The sequence below is a fragment of the Zosterops lateralis genome (assembly GCF_965231275.1).
Source record: "Zosterops lateralis genome assembly, chromosome: 1".
Taxonomy (NCBI): Eukaryota; Metazoa; Chordata; class Aves; order Passeriformes; family Zosteropidae; genus Zosterops; species Zosterops lateralis.
Genome location: NC_139762.1, coordinates 144,702,352 through 144,728,146, shown reverse-complemented (window position 1 = coordinate 144,728,146; position 25,795 = coordinate 144,702,352). Strand labels below are relative to the sequence as shown.

The window sequence follows — 25,795 nt, the reverse complement described above, 5'->3', positions numbered from 1 at the left end:
TTGTTGTTGAACTTCTAGAAAGGAAAGACCTGGATTTTGGGGGAGGGAATTTTTGAAATTCAATAACTGTTTTAATATATCTGTGTTGTTTATGATAGATTTTTCAAAGCATTCATTTAAAAAGTGTCTTTACTCTCTGGATCTTACATTTTTGTGAAGTTAAATTGCCAGTTTGATATTAAATTTTTCATTTTTTTTTTCCTTCACTGCATTTATATTGCCTACTCCAAATTTTTCTTGTAGTTTCCTTCACTATGCAATCTCAAGTGAAACATGCATGTATATGTATATTTCTGTAAGTGAGTAGAAAGATAACAGTATTCCTCTATTCATCAGTTAATTCTTCTAGTCCCTATTAGATTAGAATGTAGACCATGCTCACTCAGATATTCAGAGCAATGTGAATGAGAGAATAAAAAGTAAGCAAAATGTGAATTTTGAGAAAAAAGGCAAAATATTATGAGTTAGAAGCTACATATCTACGTTAGTTTTTTAGTTTATAAAATCTTTGGAAAACAATGGACAACTTAAATAAACTATTATAAGATCCAACATAGATGAATTTTGGACAAGGGAATTTCAGGCTACTTCTTATTTTTACAAAGACATCACCTGTCCTAGTAATTGGGACCTTTAGAATGTATAGCTCTCCCTACAGCCACCGGCAATGTAGGGATACCATGAGTATTTATTTTCAAGAATACTACACGAAACAAGTATTACCCTCTATTGGGATATTGCGTACATTTTTCAAAGAGTGAGTAATCATGAGGATGTATGTATTGACAGTATTTCTCACTTTATTTTGGGAAAATCATAATGATTTGCAATAGCTGCAACAAAAGCTATGAAAATGTATGGATCAACCCTTTAAAAAAGAAAAATAATTTATGTTCCAAATTTTATAATAAAATAGTGTGTGAATGACAGTAGTATTCATAACTAAGCTTAAGTGAATGCAGTTCTATGACAAATGCCTTTTTTACTGGAATATGTGAAAATATTTGTTTTAGACAATATTTAGACATGAAATTATAAATTTCATGTTTAAACATTTTAGGGAGGATAGTGCTAACCTTGATTTCATAAATATCATAGCAGAAAAAAACCCAAAAATTCCTGACTCAAAATATGAATAAAAAGCTAGTAAATTTGAAATTTTCATATCTTGTTCTGATTTGTTTCTCCAAGTCAATGCTGACAAAGAGTGTCTACATTTCTGCTACCCTCGTTTTTTGAAAAAATTGGCAGAAATAAATTATATTTAATGCTATTTAATTTGAATATCTTATTAATTAGTATATATAAAGGGCTGAATTTCTGCTAATTAAAGTCCTTAAAGGAGCAGGTCCACTCCTGCTAAACAGAACTCCCCCAGATACATTTTACCCATAGCTTTTAACAGAATTTACACTGGCATTATTAAGAATTAATTCAATAGAAAATTATTGAACAGCATTGAAAGATATTTTAGGCTTCATGTTTTAACATTATGTAAAAAAAAAGAGGACAAATATGTTCATACGTACCTTGTTTACAAAATTAGATCTAGGACAAAGAAAACTCCTGCTTGGAGAGAGATTGAAACAATTGGGGCAGCTTGCTTTGAAAAGAGAAATAATACAGAAAAATGAAAAAAAAAAAAAAAAAAGTGGGAAGGTATAAAAAATTCAATTATGCTTATTTTCAGACTACATGAACAAGGAGAAGTTCAACCAAACTACAAGATGGCAAATTTAAAAGGAAATATTTTTCAACCCTTCACAACCATTAGTGATTATCAAAATGTCACTGAAGTCAAGAATCTGTACAGAGCAGAATAAAAATTACAACCTAGTTTGGCAATTCCTATATTCCCTGGCAGATAACAATCTTAGGGTAACAATCTGTAGCTTTGCATGTCAGGGAGTTGGTAGTACAGCGTCACATTCAGTTGAAAATAGATACCACCAATCAAGGAAGACAAATGCAGTTACTTGGTAAATTATCTCCCTCTTGTCCCCATATAAGGCACTTGTAGATGTTCAAAATGAAAATACTCACAGAATAAATCAATATACTTAAAAGTGTACAATTTATTTTTTCTACTTCATTATCTACAATCAGGAACGAAATGGCTTGAAGGGTTAGAAATAGTAATATACTCCCAGGCCACTTTCATAAAGTTAAAAAGTTAATGAAAAATGCCAAGAATTCCTTTTAGATGAGTCATATAGTATTGCAACTGGAAAATTAGTTTTATTTTAGAAGGAGGGTGATTTTTAATTAGTGCTTTAAAATATAATGTAATTTCACAAGAATAAATTGCTTTCTGTGAGTAATTCTTGGTGAGAGAGCAGTAAAAGTAAAGGAAGCAATTTTAGGAAGTGACATTGCTAATTTTATATTTCTTATTTCAAAGGACAGGGAATCTTTGTGCGACCTTTTTACAAAGCCCTAAGAGATACAGGCTTCTGAAAGACTTCATCTTCTGGGAGAAGTTGAAAATGAAAACACTGTGTACAGGGCGAGTTTTCGAGTTAATATAATATGATTCATATGATAACCAAAATCCACAGGATAATATTCTTACCTTCCTTTTGACATGCTGTGATGACAAATAACAAATTGAATAGCCTTGAAAACTGTTGGAGGATTTAAAATAAGTTCTTTTGCACAGATGTGCGGGAGTAGCTGTAGAGCTACTTTCTTTGTAGAGCTTACACAGATTTGAGGGCAGAGGAGTGTTGTTTCAGCACAGAACACTTCAATAAAGCAGTGGTAAGCATATCAGTTCTTTAGGTGAGCTTTGAAGTGACCAAGGTGACATAGGCCACTTTCCTACTTCTGTGTTGTGTCATTGTGCAAGGTAATGAAAGTCAAATCTAAATCCACAGTTTATTATGTAAGAGAAAGCAGGAAATAGCAGCGATGACATCAGCAACTAATATGCATATTTACCACATTCACATCAAAATATGATTGGTAAATAAAAATCTGCAAATTAACTCTTTGTTAGCATATATTTTATATATAGTGTTTATATATGCATGGATATATAGAGAATGTATTTATTATTATAGTGGATTCTGCCTTTTAATAACTTTTTAATAGTTTTGTTTCATGGCTGGTATCAGAAATCTAGTAGTATATCCCAGTTCTGGGCCTTGAAGTTTGAGAATGCTGGGAGACATACAGATTGGTTTTAATAAGTGTTCCTATCTTTTTTTTTTAATTGAAACCTATAACAACTTAGATATTTAAATATGTTGTGCACACACTCATGAGCACATCAGGGCTACTGAAGAATGTTTTAGTCACAAGGAATTCAGGAAAAGAAATTAAAACAATACATACATAACCCTCTCTTCTTCCATCATTTTCCTTTTTAGATTAGGGGAAATTGGTATGAATCCAAATATCTGATTTGCCTCTTCTCCATTAGCATTAGGCTGATAAGTATACTTGGTACAAGCTTTGAAGAGCTCAGAATGAGTTTATGAAACATCTTTTGTTCACACTTACACAAAATCTATGCTTTAGTGTCCATTAACTAAAGGACTTTGGTAGTAAATGGCTGAAAGTGTTGTAATCAAGCTATTTATGATGCTGAAACACCAGTCAAAAGGGTACACAGTTGAAGTGTGAGCACCAGCTACTGAAACTGATCTCTAATTAATGGCCTCAGAGATCAGACTAAGAGCAGCCATGAGTCATTTTGGTTTCTCAGTGGTTTAAAGCTCTGTATTATAGAAGAAGTTACCAGACCTGTGCTATTTCACATGATTAAATTAACTAATTCTTTCCTCAGAAATCAGTTACCCACAGTATCTAATCTGTTTTCTTCATTATCAAAGATCTATTAAACCATGAAACAGCTTCCTGATCATGCTCAGGCTTATGCTTGTTAAAATTTCCTCTTGTCTTGGTTAATTGTATTTTTTCTTGCAAATTTTGTTCAATTTGAATCTGATATGCTTTCATGTTTGTATTACAATTTTGGGGTTTTCTTGCATTTGTATAACTTGAAAGTCAGAAATACATCAAGTTGGTTTGTTTCCTGTTCATATGTAATTATTTATTTTGTATCAATTTAATGAAAATTATTATTTAATAATTTATTATTATTATTTAATAAAAATATATCAATAGCTGGAACTTTAGGAAAACCTCATGCTTATTTTCATTTCCCTTTGGATATGTGGGTACTTAAGCAAGTGTTAAATAAGTCAGCAATGAATTTGCAGTATTGAGAGTTGAAAATATCCATAAAAACAGACTCTCTCTCCAAAGTTGCCTTATTTTGTGTTCTATATTCATAAGCAAAATGAAACATTAATTTATAACAATATTTGAAGTATAAAAACATTTTAAGTCATAAATACGTATTTTTTTCCAGAATTACAGAGTAGTTCCTGTGGCAATCCAGGAGTTCCACCAAAGGGTATTTTGTATGGTACAAGATTTGATGTTGGTGACAAAATCCGATACAGCTGTGTAACTGGATATATTTTGGATGGACACCCACAGCTTACGTGCATAGCCAACTCTGTCACTACGGCATCGTGGGACTTCCCTGTTCCTATCTGCAGAGGTAAGTCAAATCCTACAATAATGTTCCTGAATATATACATGAGTATTAACAATTTTTAATCTCTGTATTAATAATTAGGTTTTAAACTATGATTAAAGAACCCCTCTTTTGAATATTTTGATCTCTTGCTCACGTATCTGTCTCTCAGCATATATACCTACTAATTTTTAGGTCAATTTTCCACTACTATTATAGTTATCATTTATTGTAAAATATATGTTACATAATGAGAACTAGAAACCTAATAATAAGTAGAATATAAATGTCTGTTTACAACACACTTGCAGGTATGGGAATGCAGATTTGGGATCTGTTAGTGGTTCCTAAGACCTGTTTTTTTTCTAGTGGCTGTTGAGCAACTATTTTCAGCTTAGCTACTGAGCAAACAGAAATATGAAATTGCCAAAAAAATTGAGTTACAAGGTCTTAGCTCATTGTCAGTCAAGTTCGATTATCTTAAGGTTTCTATATAGGATATCCCTTGTATTCTAACAAATATTGTAGGTCAAATCCTTTTCCCTTGCTCATATTTGAATTATAGCTGTAGTAAGGATCCCTGTATTATGAATAAATCTGATTTTCTGAGAGAAATATTGTTAAAGATAAATAATGTTTGTACAGCAGCAAATGGAGATTATGCTGATAAAATGAAGGCACTATCACTGCTATACACAGCCAAAGACAATATGTCAGGTAACCTTGGGATCAGTTTCCAGATTCAGAGGTTAATTTTACAGAATGCAACTTTTATATTTATCTAAAAACATTGATGAAGTATTGCAGAGGCTACAAAACCATTCCAGTTGAAATTACCATTCTAATAGATACAGATTGGTTAAAACGTGATTAACCAGCACTGCAAAAAATTCATTATGTATGAGAAAAATGTGTCACTGGAAATACCATACTTTCATTTCCTATTCCTGGCTTAGAGCTATTTAATATGTTTATCCATGGTCCTGAAAAATTACAAACTTATTTTAATAATACTATTTTCCAGTAAAAATATTTATAACTTCTGAATCTTCCATTCCTACTTCCCAGAAAAAAAGCTAGCTAATAATGAAGGAGATATAAAATCAAGGCATATATCCAAAGTTTGTTTCTGGAGATGAGAATGGAAAAGATATGATGAGAATATGTTAACTTGCAAAAGAGTTACATTTGTAACAAAATCGAAGTCTAATGGGCTCCATTGCTCAAATTCTCAATCTGCCAGTTTTGACATGAATGGCATAAAAAATTGTATCCTTTAATGGGTTACACATTCTTCTTTTTGATGAAGCATTTTTCAGATCTTTGGATATATTTTGGTTTTGCTCCAAGGGGAGATGAAAATATACTGTGTAAATTTGAACTGGTATGATAAACTCCCAAAGTATCCCTGTAGCTAGACATTACTAGTTTGTAAGAAGAAGACTTCTTACATGAGAATATGAAAACCATTCTTTTTAACTCATAATTAGAGAGGTCATTATCTGCACAGTGTCATTTCTTAAGGCAAAATAAAGATAAAAAATTGGAAAGGATTCAGAAAAAGAAGAAACAAGTTCTGTTAAGTTTCAAAATTGTCATTTTGTCTAGAGACTGAAGGACTCAAACATTTCCATGTATGTGAAAGAGGATTAAGACAACAGTTTGATTAACTGCAGAAACTCATATAGAAGCAAAACAATTTTTTTGAGAAGACAATTCTTTAATCAATAACAGTGAGAAATTTAAACAGTAAAAGTTTAATAAACAAAAATTAAAAAAACCCGAAACCAACAAACCAAGGTATATATTTTAATAATGATGGTTACAAATTACTGAAACATAACCTACGAATGTGACAGATTCTTGATTTAAGTCTTGATATAATTATTTAATTATTATTATTTTAGATAATTCCTCTTACATTGCCTTCACTTTAAATGAAGAGATGAGGAAGAGGTCATGCTTTAGCAATGTGATTTTTATGGACTGCGGTCTCAAAGTGGGGAATTTCATTGGAAACAACAACCTTTTCTAATGTCACAAGCATACACACAGGATACTCTGCTAAATGCTTTCATTTTAAATTAATTAAATTATACCAATACTTGCATTTTTTAAGTTATGTATTTTTGGGCCAAATTTTATTCATGAAGAAAAGAGTTATTCCTCAAAGAGGGTCTTATTCCTTTACTTGTCTCCATAGGATTTTATTGAAAAATCAGCAGACATATTTAATGATTGCTTTATTTCCTCTGATATGATATCCTCTTTTTAGCTGAACATTGTCTAAATGCATAAGGTTTTTCACCTGCATGTTTTAGTATTGATTAAAATATTGTTACTTTATTAAAAGTGAAAAAAACCCCGACTAATTATAAGAAAGCTAAATTGTATTTATTTTCTGTGGTCAAGCATGTGGTGGAGTTGCTCTCTATATGAGACAACACTTAAATGTACCAACATCTGCCTTAGGGTGGATGACAAGCGAGTTGAGAGTTTATGGGCTCAGATCAAAGAGCAGATTAATAAAGGTGATACTGCTGTGGGTGCTTACTACAGGCAGCCTGACCAGGTGGAGGAAGATGCTTCCTGCAGGCAGCTCGAAGCAGCCTCAAAGTCACAGGCAGAGGTTCTTAAGAGAGACTTTATCTACCCTCCCATGTGCTGGAGGAGCAACACAGCAGAGTACGGATAGTCTAGGGTGTTCCTTGGAAAGCATTGATGACAATTTCCTGTCACAGGTAGTAGAGGATCCCACAAGGAATGGTGAGCCGCTCAACCTCATATTAGTAGCATCTCCTTCTTGGAGTTGTGAAGTTCGGGGCAGCCTTGGCTGCAGTGACCATGAAAATGTGGATCTATGGAGGAAGGAGGAAAGAAGGAAGTAGGGCAGCAAGTAAAACTACAACCATGGACTTCAGGAGAGCTGATGTTACTACTTCAGGGATGTCCTTGGAAGAATCCAGTGAAAACAGGCCCTGCAGGGAAGAAGGGTCCAAGAGAATTAGTTGATATCCAAAGATGACTTCCTCCAGAGCCAATGCATATCAATGAGCAAAAAATCAGGCAACGGGGGAGACAGATACGCATGAATGAACAAAGAACTGTCATTACTCAAGTATAAACAGGAGTTAGAAGCAGCATCAAGCCACATTGAGTGAATATAGAGAGATTGTCAGAGTAAGTAGAAATGAGATCAGGAAGGCCAAGGCCCATCTGCAATTAGATCTGGCCCAGGATGTCCAGGAAAACAAGAAGGGCTTCTTAAAATACATCAATAACAGAAGAAAAACAAACTATAATCTGGGCTCATTAGTAAATGGAGGGTGACCCTGGTAACAGGGCATGCAGAGAAGGAAGAGTTATGAAATGTCTTCTTTGCATCAATTTCACTGACATGATCAGCCTTCAAGGTTCTCTGACACAGAACAGAGTAAAGGAGCCTTGGAAGGAAAATTCTCCCTTGGTGAAGGAAAATCAAGTTAGACAACACCTAAGCAAACTTGATGTTCACAAGTCCATTGGCTCTGGCAGGATGTGTCCATGAGAGAGTTTCTGGACACTGTAGAGGGGTCACTCACAGTCATCTTTGCAGGTCCATGGTGATCAGGAGAGGTGTCTGGAGACAAAAGCAAATCTCACCCTGGTCTTCAGAAAGGGAAGAAGCAGGACATGGGGAACTATTGGCCAGTCAGCATGACTTCGATCCCTGGAAAGGTGATGGAGCACCTCATTCTGAAGGCCATCTGTATCCTTATGGATGACAAGAAGGCAACCAGAAGTATTTAGCATGGATTTATAAAGGTAAATTAGGCTTGACCCAACAGATTGCCTTCTACAGTGAAACAACTACCTGGACCAATGAGGGGAGAGCAATGGATATTGTCTACCTCAGCTTCAGCAAGGCTTTAGACACCATCTCTCACAAAATCCTCTTAAGCAAAATCAGGAAGTGTTGACTGGATGAGTGGACAGAGGCCAATTAAAATCTGGCTGAATAGAAGGGTTGTAATCAGTGGCACAGGGTCTAGTTGGAGGTTTGTCACTAGCATGTCCTCCAAGGTTCCATACTGGGCCCAGTATTGTTTAACATATTCATCATTGACTTGGATGAAGGGGCAGATGCCTTCTTGGCAAGTTCACTGATGGCACAAAGCTGGGAGGAGTGGCCAACACCTGAGTGCTGTGAGACCTTCAGAAAGACCTTGACAGGCTGGAAAGATGGACAGAGAACAACTGCCTGAAATATAACAAAGGCAGGTGCAGAGTCCTGCACCTGGGGAAGAATAACCCCATGGACCAGTACAGGCTGGGGGCTGACCTGGAAAGCAGCTCTGTGGAGAAAGACCTGGGGGTCCTGGTGGATACAATCCTGTGCCATGTGCTCTACCTGAGCCTGCTTGAGCAGCAAGTTTGGACCAGATCACCCTCTCTGTTGCCTTCCAACCTAAGTGGTTTTGTGATCCTTCGAATTATACTGTGCACAATGCATGACTAGTACTTAAATAAAGCCTTCTCCCCTGAAAATTAATTTTGATAAGGTTGTTTATAATCATGAAATGTGACAGAAGCCTAATTATATCACCCATTCCTGACCTCATGTTGCAGCTTGCAATTTTTCCATAATGCAGGGAGCTAGAAACAATTTACTAAGGATTATAAATAATGCTACATTTATATATATAATATTTTCATTCTGTAAATGTTATACGAGTTAGACACTTTCATAATTAAGAAAGTATTCTTTTACATTTTAAAAAAAAATATTCCATGCTAAAATGGATGTTGCAAGAATCCCCATTCTAAAATTTATTTTTTTTTAGAATTCAGAAATTTCAAGTACAGAATACAGTTGTATTTGTATTCCTAGATGTTCTAATAAAATATCTTCAGTATTGCCTGTACATATAGCTACAAAATATTTGTCAATATAAAAATTCTTTTTATATTTTCAATGCCAGCATTTGTTTTTCTACTTGTCTAAATGAACATGTATTTCAATCAGAGAAGTGCAAACTCACTGAACCAGCTTCATTTTTTCCATTGATGAAATGAATTTTAGCTTTCTTTACTATTTCTCTGGGAGGACATTGAGTTATTTCTTGCATATATTGCCATGACAGGTAAAAGGCTGAAGGGCTTCATACTAAATTCCAAGTCTGGCAATTCTGTAATTCCCCTGCAATATATATGTATGTATGTCCTTATAAAAGATAAGTTTCTTTTTACCCATCTGCATAATTTATTTCTTCTTCTTCAGTGGATTTTATTCCAAATGAACTGAAATAAGATACTTATAAGCTCTTATTTTTAACAGTGATCTAACAGTTGTCAAAATTGAATTAGAATATTCGGCTCACTATTTAAATTTTTTACCATTTCCTCTATGCAGAATCCAGTGGACTGAAAAATTTGTTAATTGCAAGTCACTGGTATAATTGTGTAAGTACACAGATACATGTCTATAAATATTTCAACTTCGTGAGGTAAGTTTTAGGTCAGAAACAACAGAGAGTAGCTTAAAATTAAATTAAAATATCTTGTGGACCTTCCAATACACTCTTCTTTAATGATTGTATTTGTTTTTATACAGAATAGAATAGTATGGAATTTTGAAAAGAAAGCAACTAAAATTAAACTTCACATATTACCAATAAATAATCATATATAAGTGTAAGCATTTCACAGACATATATATTTAGTTGCAGATGGATTTATGATTTTATAAAATCATGTCAAATAGAACCTATAATATAAGCAGTAAAATAAGATGACTGCCTTTGCATCTTTGTTATAAGCTGGTCTTTGTAGGCTGTGGAAAGAATAAAGCAGGATATAAAGTCAAAGTACTGCACTTGATGCCATGTAGTGCATTAACTACTGGAACTGACAATATACACAGAAGAAAATAGAGTTCACTAACTTAAAAGCAGGAATAAATTACATCTCACAGGGAATGAGCAGTCTTCTGCCTGAGGCTACTTATATACAAATAGTTATTCTTGGGAAAAGCCCCAGTATAGATGTGTGAGTCTGGATAAAAAACATGTCAGATTATTTGAGAAAATTGAAAAGAAAACAAAATCTAGAATTATGTATTTATATATAAACAATTATATATGAGCAATTTTCAGAGCTTGTTCCACAGATCCTTTTTGGGACATAACCAGTGGCTTAGAATGGCTAACCTTCTTACGTTTGGTATTTTAAAAAAATATGAATGGTCTACAAATGCCAATGCTATTCCATAGAATTAGAGACATTAACTAAGATTCTTTGGGGGGAGGAAATGATGAAAAAGATCTACTATTTTATTGAAATAGTAGAATAATAGTTGGATGTTTTCGAGTACCATACTGTGTGCTTTCAAGCAGGGCAGGGAAGATCTGCAAAATAATACCCAGAATTAGTTTTCAAATAATGAAATATACAATACTTTTTGTTGTTTTGAATTTTTGCAATAAAAGAGCTTTATGAATTCCTTATTTTATCCATCTTTAAAATGTGTAATTTTTTATACCAGTAGAATCAAACTTTTCCATTTATGAAAAGCATTGAAATTGCTCACTACTGTACCCTACCATACTTATATTTTCTCATTATATTAGTGTTATTCTCAGGATAGTACCTGATACTCACTATCAGGGACATTTAACATAAATACACAGTCTGCTTGTATGAAAAAAAAAAAACAACTAACCTGAGCCTGAAGAATAGTAAATCCCCATGTGAATCCTAATGTGTGACCAGAACCACAGATTTCTTATTGTTGTAAATAGTGGTAAAACTTTGCTGAATTATGCAAAGCTATTTTAAATCACTATTGATGTGTTGTAAATCAGGAAATCGGTACAGAAATAGAAGTGTTTACCATATTAGAATGCCATATATTCCTAATACTAATGCTAAAATATACTAGTTTTACTGTATTAATAATAAAAAAACATATTAACATTACTGATATCTACAGTGCCTGTTAAATGCATTCCTAACTCACTGAAAATGTACCAGCAATAATAATGGTGTAACACTGTACATGCTCCTTAAGCAGGCAACATTATTCACAAGAGTTCCAATTGGATTTAATACAATCAATTCATGTCTAGAACCTGTGCTTCTTCATTTATGATAATGGTGGTCAAATAACAAAGTTCTTAGGATGGATGGAGAACTGCATCTCTGTGAAAATTTATGGCATGCAATGATGTGCTACAGTAGCAGCAATGATACTTGAAAAAAAATTACAATTTTTCAGAAAGCAATCTATCTATGGAAACTTTTCTAACAGAAAATTATTCATTTTTATTAGCTTCATTTTTAAATCAAGATTTACATTTTCAAAGCTTCAAATATCTTAGAAATGTTTTTCTTACTTGTTCTTTCTTTAAAAATGTATACCTCCACATCCAAATATTAATCAGAACATCAGAGTCAGGCTTCCATTTGGTTTACATAGTTTGGCTTTGCACATCTTTATGTGATTTTGGTAATTCCTATCAGTAGGGAACCGAGTTCTGCTAAGATCCATTAGAAAATTATATTAGCAGTGGACTAACCCTCAGGTGGTGTGATATAGTCCAGAATTAAAAGGTATATGCATCAAAGTAATTTAAACTCATCGGTGCAGTAACCATGTTAATTTGGAAAACAGGCCTCTTTTACACTACATGTCCAAACAGTATACAGAGGACTGGGGAATGAAGCAGAAATTAACTCTTTCTAAATAAATTAAATTCTGCTTCAAGAAGTGTCATGGTTTGAAAGCAAAACGAGTGAGAGGCTCCAAGTCAGAAATACAATTTAATAAGAAGAAAGGTAAAATAAAATAAATGCAATAACACAAAAGACCACTGACAGAGTCAGAATACAATACATCCTGAGCAGGATGGTGGAAGCAGTCCAGATGAGGTGCTCTTCCTGAAGCAGTGATCCTGTAGAAAGGTCCCGTAGCCCTGCTCCTCTGGGAATCCAGTGGATAAGGGCTGCTTGTAGTTTCCCAAATCCCAGATTCTATCCAGGTGAGAATGCTTGGCTCCTCCCCCTGGGCAGAGCATCTCGCAATGGGATGATGAGTCATGAAGTGGGTCCTTGTTGGCCCATTAAACAGAGATAACTCCTGGAGGGAGTTACCTGTGAGTCATGGGCCAGGCGTTGATGGGCCATTAGCAGAAGACACCTCAAAGGAAGGGGGCCTGGGAAGACACTGCTCCATCTGGTTTAACAGTTCATGAAGATGGTGATAGAATACTTTGTGTACATCATACACTACAGCCCAGGACAAGAAGAAAGAAAGAAAGTATATGTAATTATTCCAGGAAGAGAACATTTGGGAAAAGTTGTAATGCACACCAATGTTAGGAAAAGACAGACACAGCAATGCCTTATTTTGCTACTTTTCACAGGAAAAGTGCCAATAAGACTGAATTTAATTACAGAAGATTGTTATAACAATTGATAGAGACAATAAAGAGGAAGAAAAGAAAGGTCAGATTTTAAATTCAAGAAATCTAACCCAATACTAAACAGAATAAAATTTCTTAAATACCAAAATCTTAAATTGCACCATTTTAAATCTGGGAATTAGGACTTCTTACACAAGCAGATGGAAGCTTTGGGTGATTTATGAAAAGCTTGAAATACCACTTTTATCTTCTGTTTTCTTAATTTTTTTTTCTTAATGAAGGACAAAGGACATAAAAGTTAAGCTAATTGTTAATGTTAACATATGCTATTGAAATTTTGTTGCAAAATTTTCACTTAGGACAATGTAACAGGGAGAATTATACCTGAAACTAAAAGGGATGAAGATTACTCTGAGCAATCAAGATGAATGAATGAGAAGAAGGAACCTGGAAAAGTAAAAATATTTTAATAATCAAAGCACAATACTAAAATTGTCATTTACAACAAAGACTCAGTCTTTCACATCTGATTTAAAACTAATTTCTTTATTTGTTAGAAATGCCTAAAGACTATTCTAAGAGGAGAGATGTTAAATTTATAACTAGCTCAATTCCAATTTGAGCTAGTAAATTCTGCTTTTGCAAAGTAATCGTTTCCTTTTACCTTCCTTCTGTTCTTCCAAGGTTCATTTTCTCTATGCCATTCTTGGATAAATCCTTTATAGTTATCAATTAGCAGAAATAATATTTGTAAAATAATTTGAAATACTTGGAAACTGATTACTGGTAAATCCCAGGTTCATTAACTTAATTCACTAAGCTGCTTAATCTAAAACCGTTGGCTGCCATAGGCTTCTAAACAGACTAGTATATTTTCCTAACATTACTGAAATTATGGCTTGATGAACTTTTCAATATCTTTCAGTTTCTGCCTAAAAATGGGAATTTACCTGGATATAAATGGAAATTGTGAAAATATTGTTCAGTATTTTGGTATCACTTTGCAAAGCCTGATTTATAACTCAATTGTAATTACATCTGTAAGGCAGAAGTCATAGAAAATTAGTTTTCTGGGGACTATTTAAAGCCCTTCAAATATTTCCTCAAGAGAATAACTGATTGCCAGTAGTGTTTATTGCAGGCGAAAGATTTCATTGCTAAAATTCTAACATGAAATTTCAGCATTCTAAAGACTACATCTGTTTAAGACTGCATCTTTCTTAGCCTAAAGATTGATTCACGAATGGAACGTGAATCTTCACTTTAAGCGTTAATTAATCTTCTTGTTCTCATGTTCAGTGGAAGTGTTACTGTTTAGTTAAATATTAAGACATTTCTTTTGGTGCCTTGTGGGATGGTTTTCAAACTGTAGCTTGTTTTTAGGTTCCAATATTTACGATTGTACACTGATGAAGAAGTCTGAAGATGATTCAGTTGTGTTACTAAAATAAATCTGGAATTCCACAAAATTTATTCATCTTTTCATTCTGCAAATTCAGAGGCTAAAACCAATTTGTCTTAAGTAATCTTGACTCTGGAAGGGCATTTAAATGTAATAAAATTGTAGCAGTTTTGCTACATGTGTAAAAAAGATTCCATCAGCAAAAATTTCTCACAGAATTGACTGTAATGAACATACAGGTAAGCAGTCTGTTTTATTAATTCATTAATCTTGTATGATGGCCTTCTGAGTTTTGTTCATGATGAAACCTTTGATGGTAGATTTGTACAAGTGTGGCACATAATTTTGAATTTCTGTCAATCGCTGGAGGTGACCTTTGCTGCACAAAACAGTTCATGGGTAAAATCTCTCTTTGAACTACATCATAAAGTTAATTTTGGGGTTTTTTTAAGGCAAACTCAGAGGAGGTCAAAAGCTTTAATTGTGAGAATTTAGGATCACTAGCTGCTTCATCAGTTTAACCTTCCTAATCCAAATACTTTTCACATTGGCTGGCATTTCACAGTTCAGAGAAAGAAAATTCCTGGTGTGCAGTTAGGCACCAATCCTTCCATATCACAGTTCCCTCTTGTCTTTCATTTTGAAGATTTGATATCATATCACAATATTATATAATTCACATAATCACAGCATCATTAAGGTTGGAAGACACCTTCAAGATTATCTAGTCCAACCATCAACCGAGCACCATCATAACCACCCCAAAATCATATCCGCAGGTCCCACATTCAGATGCCTCTGGAACACTTCCTGAGGTGGTGACTCCATCAGCTCCCCAGGAAATTTGTTCAAAAGCCTTACCCCTCTTTCAGTGTTTTTTTCTTGATATCTTATCTGAGCCTCCTCTGGCACAATTTGAAGCCATTTCCCCTTGAGACATGACAGAAGAGACAGACTCCCATATTTCACACTTTTTTCTGATATAATTGTAATTATGTGTATTAAAAATTTTTGTATACATCTTAGAACCTGGAAAAACTGTGTAACTAATTGTGAAAAAAATAAAAAATCTTTGGTTTTGATACCTCCTTGTTCTCATTTTTTGTCTTCTTTAGAAAGCCATGATAAAAATGGATCTTTTTCAGCACCAATACTTACATAATCAAGTTGAAAAGAAAATAATTTTAAACTAAGATCCATGGGAAACAGACATTTTGACCTACATTTAAGTCACGTAACAGTTACAAAGGTCATAAATAAAGGATGCAGAATGATGGGCACATGGGTGACTTCAGAAATGATAAGGCAAGGTGAAAGCATACCTGCCTGAGGTCAGCCTGGGACACAGGCAGGAGTTACAGAAAAGCAACATTGTTGGAGTAACAGAGATAGTAGGACAGCTCACATGGCTGGAGTGCAACAAAGGATGGATGCAAACCTCTCAGAAGACAAAGATGCCAAATGGGCTGGTCGAGGGTTTGTAGATGAGGATCAGAGAACACTAGAACAATCAAGGAGCTCATATGGCCAGTCTGTTACACATCGTGGATAAAGATGAGGAAAGGTGTGAAATATTCTTTAAAGACCTCAAGGAAGTCTCTAATTCACACACTTTAGTTCTCACACTTTAACCTTCCAGTTACTTGTTGAAAAGGTAATAGGGCAGGATGAAAACTGTAAAGGTTTCAGATCTTAAAGAATCCAGACCTGCATTCCATTGCAAGATTTATTCTCACTAGGTGATTGTCCAGATAACTTTTAAAAACCTTCCCATTTTCCAAAGGCAGTGGTTTTCTATATTTTGTATTTAATATTATTAGAAAGAACTTCTATAATTTACTCCACTCGTATTTTTCCTGCTAAATTAAATGCTACCTAATGCTCTCTTACTTCACAACTCATGAGACCACTATTAATGTTTGTTAATTTCCTCTTGATTTTTTTTAATTTATCCATGCTTTCTTTTGAAGTATCGGGCCCTGATTAGCAAAGACTAGCTAAGAATTTTTGTGCTTCATGGATCACAGCTCATAGTCACAGCATGCTCTTTCTGGTCTCTGGATGTGCCCAGTTATTCACCCAATTAATCTGTGAGGGTTATTTTAATTCTTGTCCCACTTTTTAAATAATGTTCTTGTCTTTAAATAACATTTTTAATGAAAAAATACTTTGGTTTAGTTTTCTTGTTGATTGATTGGTTGGTTGGGTTTGTTAGGGTTTTTTGTTTTGTTTTGTTTTGTTTTGTTTTTTTCAAAACATTAATTGTTGAATTCCAGGTAGATAGGCAAGGCTTTTATCCTTCTGTATTGTCCATGGAATAAAGCATTTTTGGTAAGGTACAAATTAAAGACCTTCATTAACAAATTTGGCCAAAGTCCCAGAATAATATGGTGTTTATTTACTGCAATCTATAAATCTCTATGCTGGCCAAAAATGTGGTGCCAAATTCCAATTTCCTAACTATCTGAAATAAAAAAGTAAAGTACATGTCTCTATAGGAAAAAATTCTGTGGTTTAACTTTTCATTTACTCTTATTTCATTTAATACAAATACTGAAAAAAGCAATATTTGGAGATTCAGTCCTCCTGCATCTTTGAGCACCAAGTGAAAATGCTGAGGTAGTAGTTATTTCATGTCAAAGTGAAAGAATTATGAAAATAATTTTCCATATTTGTTTATCTGAACATGAATTAAAAAGCAGAGGTTTATCAGTAACAATAATGATTCTAATTTCATGACCAAAAAATTGGGAATTTTATTTTAATAGGACATGAAAGCTCAAAGGGTTTCTGTCATTTATCCAAGTCATGAGGATATTATCCATGCACCAAGAATTTATAAAGTGTTCAGTTTCCACAAGGAACACCAAAGACTGAAGTCAAATTTCATAATCATTAACAAACAGTAGGCTTCCATCACCTGAGTAAATCAAATTAAAATGACTTATAGTCACTGAGCTAGGGTTTATCACCTATAAACGGTACAGCAATGGATTAAAAGCACTCCTTCACTGAAGGGAGAAAGCAGAAGAATGGACAGCACAATAATCAATAGCTGACTCTCTGGATTCTCAAAGTACAATAAGGACAGCTTTTCTCTTTCCTAATTCCCTGACAGGGAAGTCAGTTCTTTCCAGATAACATGCAATTATGCATTAGTCATAGTATAAGATTAATAACTCCAGGGTGCTGTCATTTTCCTTGTTTAATTGTAAAGCTGCATTTTAAATACAGCTAAGTCAGCAAAGAGTCTTGCCAACCATTTGCTCTTTCTAAATGTTCCAGGCAGCTACAGTTGGTCCAGTTTTTCTTTATGTCTAGGTGCACGGTGACTCCATTATCCTCTTTTGCACTTAACTGTAGCTGCTCAAGTAAGCTTGAACTGTGCAAGAAAAAGAAGTATATATAAGAGCTCTATGTATGTCTGTAGAAAAATTCCTGCTATTTAAAAAGACCTCTTTAAAGAGACTTTGATCTCCCATTTTGCAAAGCTATGACTTGCATTCTGAGTCTGTAAACTCTTGCCTTAAATTAAAGGCAGTCTCATATGTCTTACACTTAGGCACAATTTGATGGCACTTTTGGGAACTATTTTTCATGTTGTTGCAGGTTTAGTATTTGATCACAGTCTTGGGCAGTGTGATTTTTTGTTTGTTTGTTTTGTTTTGTTTTGTTTTGTTTTGTTTTGTTTGTTTGTTTGTACTTTTGTGGTTTTTTATTATTTTTATTTTTATTTTTATTTTTTTTAATAAACAGAAATGTACTCAACTATAATCAGAAAATAAAATATAGATTCAACATATGGTAAACATGTTCATGGTTCCTTTCACTTATTTTTCCTTCTGACAATCATGTATCAGTAGAATAACATCCTCCCTCCCCTTTTGATCCTTTCATCTGGAGCTGTCTAGAAGAATGGCTGGATATTCCAGTCATGTATAGTTGACACAGTAAGGGGTGTTTCATTTCACTTTCTTAACGGCCTTAAATTATCAGATGAAAGATATAATAAATTAGATATTTTCATTAAATATGTAGGATACAGCCTGATTACTATAATTCTGTTCTTTTTACTTCTGTAGGTACCAATTAAAAGACATTTCCTTCTCTGTACTAAGGATAATTCTCTTAAATTTAAACCAAAAAGAAGTCTCTCCCAAATTCATTTGCTGATACAATATCCTTAGTTCATTAGCAAAATAGAGAAAAACCACCAGCCATCTTAATGATTTTTACGTTCTTTTTCTCCACTTTATTCCCAATAGTGACACACTTTTCTGTTTGTCCAAAAAGCCTTGGTAAACCAGCTGTTTCTTTTCACACATGTAGTAATTTCCCACGGTTATTTTAAGAACTGTAGTTATCAAAGAGACTAGAGTACACACCATGCCTCTTGGACTGAATTTCAAACATTTCAGGATGACAATTTAGCCATTCATTTTGTGTAAGAATAAAGAAACTGCATCTAAGACTGAGATCTTCTACTCTCTGAAGAGTTTATTATAGTTTACAATGGCTTTTCTGTTGTGAACTTATCCATTCATAATTTCTTAAAAGTACAGGTGCTTAAAACATTTGTAAGCAAGTTATTTCTATTTGTCAGTAAGACATTTTCCCTACACCTCTAGTTATTTGTATTTGGAAATAAAGCTACCATGTTACATTTAAACAATGTAGTGGATAAGTGTATGAATTTAGATTTTCACAAAGTTAAACTATGCAAGTAGTTTCCTTGGACAGACATTGAATGTAGTATCTCTTCTAATAGCATTAAAAAGTTAAAAAGAACCTAAGAAAATAGATGTAATATATCTTAGAGTCTAAGAACCACAACAGAGATGTATTTTTTAACCTAACCTTTTCTACATTTTTCTGGGGATTTTTTTTGATTTTTTTAAAGAAAGATGATATTAAAAAGCTTGAACACTCAATGAATTTTTTTCTCTCATTTCTAAAACAAGAAAAAATAAAATAAGTTTAGTGATGTTTAATGAATTTACATTTTAAAAATGTATTAATGGACATCTAGATTATAACTGCCATATTTTGGAGCATTTGCTGAAGCACATGATTTTTTTCAGGAGATTTGGATGTTTCCATATTAGTCAGGCTATCCACTGACTGTGCTACTTACTGAGTTATGTTTAGCTGGTCTTCCAGTGTTCTGTTACTGTTAAAAACAGCATTATCATGTTCCAAACATGACATCTGACTTTTTCTTCTGAATTGTGACTATCCTTAAAGCAATCATACAGTTATGTAAGGAAATATTCACGTTCTTGCTGCGCCAAGCTTCCTGCTGATTGCCTTTATTTTTGACTGTTAATTCTGTCTGCATCATTATTTAACCAACATATTTTGAATAGTACAAAACTACCAGGACATTATGTAAAAACCTGCAGTTACATATCAGTTAAAAACAGGAACAGGTGGAATTTCCATGTAACATAGATGCGTTGAGAGGGTAAGGAGAGATTATTCAGAATATCGTTTTCTTTGCCTCAGCATATTGACAGTGTTTGGAGCAGAGATTTATCCTTCTGACCTATCCTGAAAGAAACTTCTATCAGTGGCTAGGTATCACAAAGCCTTGCTGTCTGTGCCCCTCTGCCACCTCCCTGGGAAGCTTATTTTGGAAAAAACTTGACAACTGCTTACATGAAGAAGTTTTTCCTAATAGCCAATTTAAACTTCCTCTAGTGCAACTTGGGACAATTTCCTCTTATCCTATCTCTTGTTACCTGGGAGAAGAGACCAACAGCCACCTCTCTACAACCTCCTTTCAGGCAACTGTAGAGAATGATGTCTTTCTTGAGCCTCCTCTTCACCTAAACAATCCTCTTCAGACTAAACAATCCCAGCTTTCTCAGCTGCTCCTCAACAGATTTGTGCTCCATTCCCTTCACCAGCCCTTCTCTGGACGCACTCCAGACCCTCAGTGTCTTCATTGTAGTGAGAGGCCCAGAACTTAACACAGGATTCAAGGTGTGTCCTTACCAGAGCTGAGTGCAGAGGTACAATCACTGCCCTGGTCCTGCTGACCACACAATCACTGACACAGGCCAGAATGTCACTGACCTTCTTGGGCCCCTGGACTCACTGCTAGATCATGTTCAAATGCTGTCCAATCAACACCTCCAGGTGCTTTTGCACCAGGAACCTTTACAGCCACTTCCCCAAGTTCCAGTGAACTAAATGGTGATGGCAAGAGGCAAAAAATAACAGAGGAAGTGACCAAGATAAAGGAATTCAAAGGTTATGCTACAACAGAGATATTGTGCTATTGGGAAGGGTAATATATGTGCTATTTTGATAAACAAAGACTTAATCCTAGGAATCCCACTTCCTGACTTTCCTGTTAGTACAAATCTATATTAATTTTGTATGTTGGATCCATGGTCCCTTTTTCCATCTTACCTTTTACAGAACTCATAAGATCTTCCTGGAAAAGTGTACATAAATCCAGGGTGATATGCATCTGCACACAAATCTGTCTTTCAGAAGTGTAGTTTTCAAGCATTCATTCTATCACTTTTATGCTTCTTGATTCTGGAGGTATCAACAAAAAATGATAGAAACTGATTTAATTATCATAAGCTAATGTTGTTTTACAAACAATATTTCTTCAATAGCATTAATTTAATTCTTAAGATTGCAGATATAATTTCTAAGTTTGGTCAGTGAGGGAAATTATTTTACAGTTTTTTCCAGGCTCTGTTTACTGGAAAAGCTACAGGGTTATCGGGTTTGTCAGTATTTTCTTCAGTCTCTAATAGTGCATTGTCATTTACATGCCTTGTTTCTCCATTATGAATACTACCTCAGCTCACCAACTAGAACCTTAGATAAATTGCTTGACCAAAGGTTCATATGGGCATAGAAGAGACAGAAATATGTGTCACGTATCATGAATTGCTAAGTCTGACACTGCATGTCAATTCTGTTTGTTTTGTGCTGTTGCACATAGCCTTACAACCATTCTAATTTCAAGTATCTTTGGATTATATTTGTTTGTCTCATGTCTACCCTGCTATTTGTAAGACTACCTGCCATTTTGTACAAGGATGCTATAATGATCTTGCTATTAGCCAAATAATTTCCTCTCAGACATAAATTCCAATGCTGCATATTATCCGCTTTGTGCCAGCACTCTGGAAATGGTTTACAGACAATAGTGACTTTGTAGCCCTCTAGTCCAGGAATAAATTAATGTGTAATCTGCACAATGTCAGCACAGGAGTTGGCAGGCTTAGTAGATTCTGCAGCATTTCAGCCATTTTCTGGCTAGGGTAGTACATAGAAGGTCCAATTAAGAGATTCTCTAAATGTGTACAAATAATTACACTAACAGCTCCCTTTTCCATCATCCCCAGTATTTCACTCTTCTAATCTTTCTAAAGATCCAAGTCTTTTGTGAATTTTTGTACAATAATTTGTGTAACAGTCTGAAAGATCTATGGTCCAAATCAAGAAGCTGCTAGCAAAGAGATTTGCCATCAACAATTAGATCCACTTGAAGAATAGCTTGAAATTTATAAGCAACACTAGCATGCTAAGGGACATTTATTTCTGGACACTGATCCTCTCTGATATCAAACTGATCTCTCTGTTTGGTAAAAGCTTTCAGCTAGGATAAATATTACAAACATTTATAAAAACATGTAAAAATTGAAGATATAAATATAAGCATTAAGATCCTACAAACAAATAAACAAACTTAATGAAATTAATGATGTCTGTCATATAACTGGTACATTTAGGAAAGAATATGGACTTCTGGGAAAAAATTGCATTTGTTCCTCTCCCTGTCATCTATTTATTTAGCGAATTCCGAAGATAAACTTTCCATGTCTAATTGTAACATTTGTCATAGCTACCTCCAAAGATTTCATGTTGTTAAACTACCATTTCATCTTTGTATCAAAATCTAAAGCAAACCCAAATAGCAAATGAAGATAAATGAACTTGGTTAAGTCACTGACAATTCTAGCAGGTATGTAAAGAGTCAACACATCATTTTCAAGGTCTCATAACAGCTCCTGCCCAGAGGCTGCAAACCTCGGTGAAATTTATTTTGTAAATATAGATTAGAAACTCTGAAAACAGTTGACAGTATTTAATGTGAACAAATATTTGACAAGCAAAGTAGGCCTATGCAAATTGAAGCCTTATGCAGAATCTGAAAATAAGGAGCCTTAATAAAGACTGTTTTGCAGAGCTGGCTAATGAGGGCAAGTATGAAAGTTCATCTAAGAGTAAGACTGATGCATAGGGTACCCCAAAGGAAAAAAGAAAGAAAGGAACTCAGGACAGCCCTGTCTCAAGGCATAGGCCTCAGACATCTATTGGTAAGTGCCTGGAGATGTGGTATGTGCTGCGTTTCAGACTCAAATCCACTGACAGCAATTTTAGGTTCAGTGTGTATAATGCAGTATGATGCACTGTTTTACATACAGGAAGCAAATCTAAAATTTTGTACATGCATATGTGTATATTCAGATTATTTCTTCTACTAAATATTCAGACTGATGAATGAGAGTATTCTCACTGAGGTTCTATTAAAAAAAAGCTGCAGCGTTTGCATAGATTGTCTTGATACCAAATCCATCAGATGGCTGGATGCAGTTCAGCTTGAATAGATTTAGGAGTTTTTTTACAGGGTCACTTGGAATGTTTTATATTCTATTGCTTCTTAAAAATTTGATTGCTTTATATCTATATTACTTAAATTCTTATTTTTAAATACACTTAAATATATTTTTATGTACTTAAAATGTGAAATGGTAGAGTTGGTGTAAGTCAACCAAAAATATTATCTTGTCCTTCCGTGTAGGGTACTTTCTTTTTGTATTGTTCTTTCCATTAAATTTATCCTGTGTCCTTCTTTGACAATATACATGTGGTATTAAGTGAGGATCTATACTTGAAAAATAAGACAAGTTCTTGCTAAACAATTAGGAGCATTATATGATCACCGGTTCCCTAAAGGATTCTATCCAGCACACTGGCAGGGTTTCCATGGAAACAAGAACACTATTAAAGACTCCAAAAAGTCCTATCTTTCTCTGGTTTGTCCCCTTTCCTCTTTTTTAGGTAGTTTGTGTTGTGCATAAGCATTTCATTTCAAATTCTGCAATAAATGAAAGCATTTAATCCCCTCATTAAATGGAATATATTCCTTTCTATAATAAGCTCTGAAATTCTGTGGATCTTGAGCTGCTGTCCTAATTTTAGGCAGTTTTACATTAAGAGGATATGACTATTCATTTACTGAGAGTGAATGAGAAATGTGACCTAGACTGCTATTTTTCTGTCATGTCTTTTTTTTCTAGCAGCTTAAAAAAAAAGAAAAGAAAAAAAAAAAAAAAAAAAAAGAAAAAAAAAAAAAAAAAGCAAGAAGAATGTGCTATGAGCATGTGACTTACATCAGCCTACTAACTTGCTTCCTCCATATATGAATTTCCATAGTTCCTAAAGAATATCAACATTCAGAATGTGGGGTTTCTTTTTTGGACTGAAATATTTGCATTTGAACATTCCTGCAGGGTTCTGAATTGTGTATGAAACTGAGATGTTTGTTGACAACCGCAGAGAAATCATACTTGCAAAAATACGATGTTTAGTGGAGAAAACATTTTAATGAAAGATTAATTCAACAGGACAGGAGTAAATATGCTGTTAAATCTATCCTTGTAATGGAAATGAACTGTGTTATCTTGCTAATAGAAGCATCATGTTCTGTTCTGGGATCTGAAAATAGAGCTTAAGACTGGTTTGGGTTTTTTTCATTTCTCAAATGTTCCTTTCTTCTCATGATAATTCATTATCATATTAGATGACTAATTAATATTAAAACCATAAAACATTTTTAATTCATTTTATGGCAATTCTCAGAATTTTTAATATTTAGGAATACTGTTAGATGACCAAAGAGTTAAACAGCCTCTACTGTCAGCTGAAGGGAAGTTACAAAGCAGAATGATGTTCAGCTGGATTTGGAATAGACAGGATGAGAGAGATCTCTCCAAGCATCTTCAATATAGAAGTCTACGTGTTCACTACATTTCTAGATCTTTAAGGCCACAACAGAGAATAAAACACTTATGGTCCATCTTATGTTCTCTGCTAAAAGAAATTATAGATTTGTGATATCATATAGGTTGGAAGGGGTCTCAGGAGGCCTTCTGTCCACAGCAAGGTCAACTACAGTAATTTCCTTGTGCCCATGCCTACTTTCCATATCTTCAAAGATGGAGATAATGTCTCTAGAGACTGTCTCTGGGGCCCTGTTCCAGTGTCTGACTTCAATCATGGAAAATTTACTTTTCCTAACACTGAATCTGAATTTTGCATGTTTCAGTTTATGCCCATTCCCTCTCATCCTTTTGCTATTTACCTTGTAGAAGAAACTGGCTTCATGTTGTCAGCATCTTCCCATTAGGTAGTTAAGACAACAGTAAGGTGCCTCATAATTCTTCTTCAACCTGAACATACCCATTTAATTCAGCTTCCCCTCTAGTCATATACTCGAGGTCCCAAATCATTGTGGCCATCTTCAACTTGACTCAGTCCAGTAAACCTTTGTCTTTCCTGTTGTGGTAGGCTGACCTTGGCTGGATCCCAGCTGCTCACCAAGCTTCTCTATCACTCTCCCTTCTCAGCTGGGCAGGTGAGAGCAAATCTAACAAAAAGATTATGGATCCAGATAAGAACAGGGAGAAATCACTCAGGAGTACTGTCACTGTCAAAATAGACTCAACTTGGGGAAATTAACTTATTACCAATGAAATCTGAGTAGGATAATGAGAAATAAATTCAAATATTAAAACACTTTCCCCCCCACCTGTCCCTTCTTCCTGGGCCTAACTTTACTCATGATTTTCTCTACCTCCTCCACCAAAACAGTGCAGGGATGACACAGAATGAGGGTCGATGCCAGTTCATCACACATTGTCTCTGCCATTCCTCCCTCCTCATGGGCAGGACTACTCAGACTTCCTCTGCTCCAAGGTGAGGTCCCTCCCAGAGGAGAGAGTCCTCAAAACACTTCTCCAGACTGAGTCATCCACACAGGCTGAAGTTCTTCATGAACTGCTCCACCACAGGTCTCTTCCACAGAGTGCAGTTCTTCAGGAACGGAATGCTCCAGTGTGGGATATCCCATGGGGTCACAAGTCCTAACAGCAAATCTGCTCCCGCGTGGTCTTCTCTCTCTGTGGCGCCCCAGGTTCTGCCAGGAGCCTAATTCACTACAGGGATCCCATGGGGCTGAGTCTGCTTCAGGTGCATCCCACATGCTCCAGTATGAGGCTCTCCAGAGGCTGCAGGTAAATATCTGCTCCATTGTGGACCTCCATGAGGTCCAGCCTACCTGATCATGGTCTTCACCACGGATTACAGGGGAGCTCTGCTCTGGCAGAAACACTTTCTCCTCTTCCTTTT

At 34.8% G+C, this 25,795-nt stretch overlaps 1 protein-coding gene across 3 annotated transcripts in view; it reads left to right on the top strand.

The window, feature by feature from the left end:
* CSMD3 (CUB and Sushi multiple domains 3) overlaps positions 1-25,795 on the top strand; it is a gene marked incomplete at its 5' end in the record, with an annotated part of 578,503 nt that overhangs the window by 145,980 nt on the left and 406,728 nt on the right. For all 3 annotated transcript variants that reach the window (XM_083859670.1, XM_083859669.1, XM_083859668.1), the window contains one exon: positions 4,379-4,573. In XM_083859670.1, the coding sequence (XP_083715796.1) occupies positions 4,379-4,573 (195 nt within the window). The remainder of the gene's footprint in view (positions 1-4,378; positions 4,574-25,795) is intronic.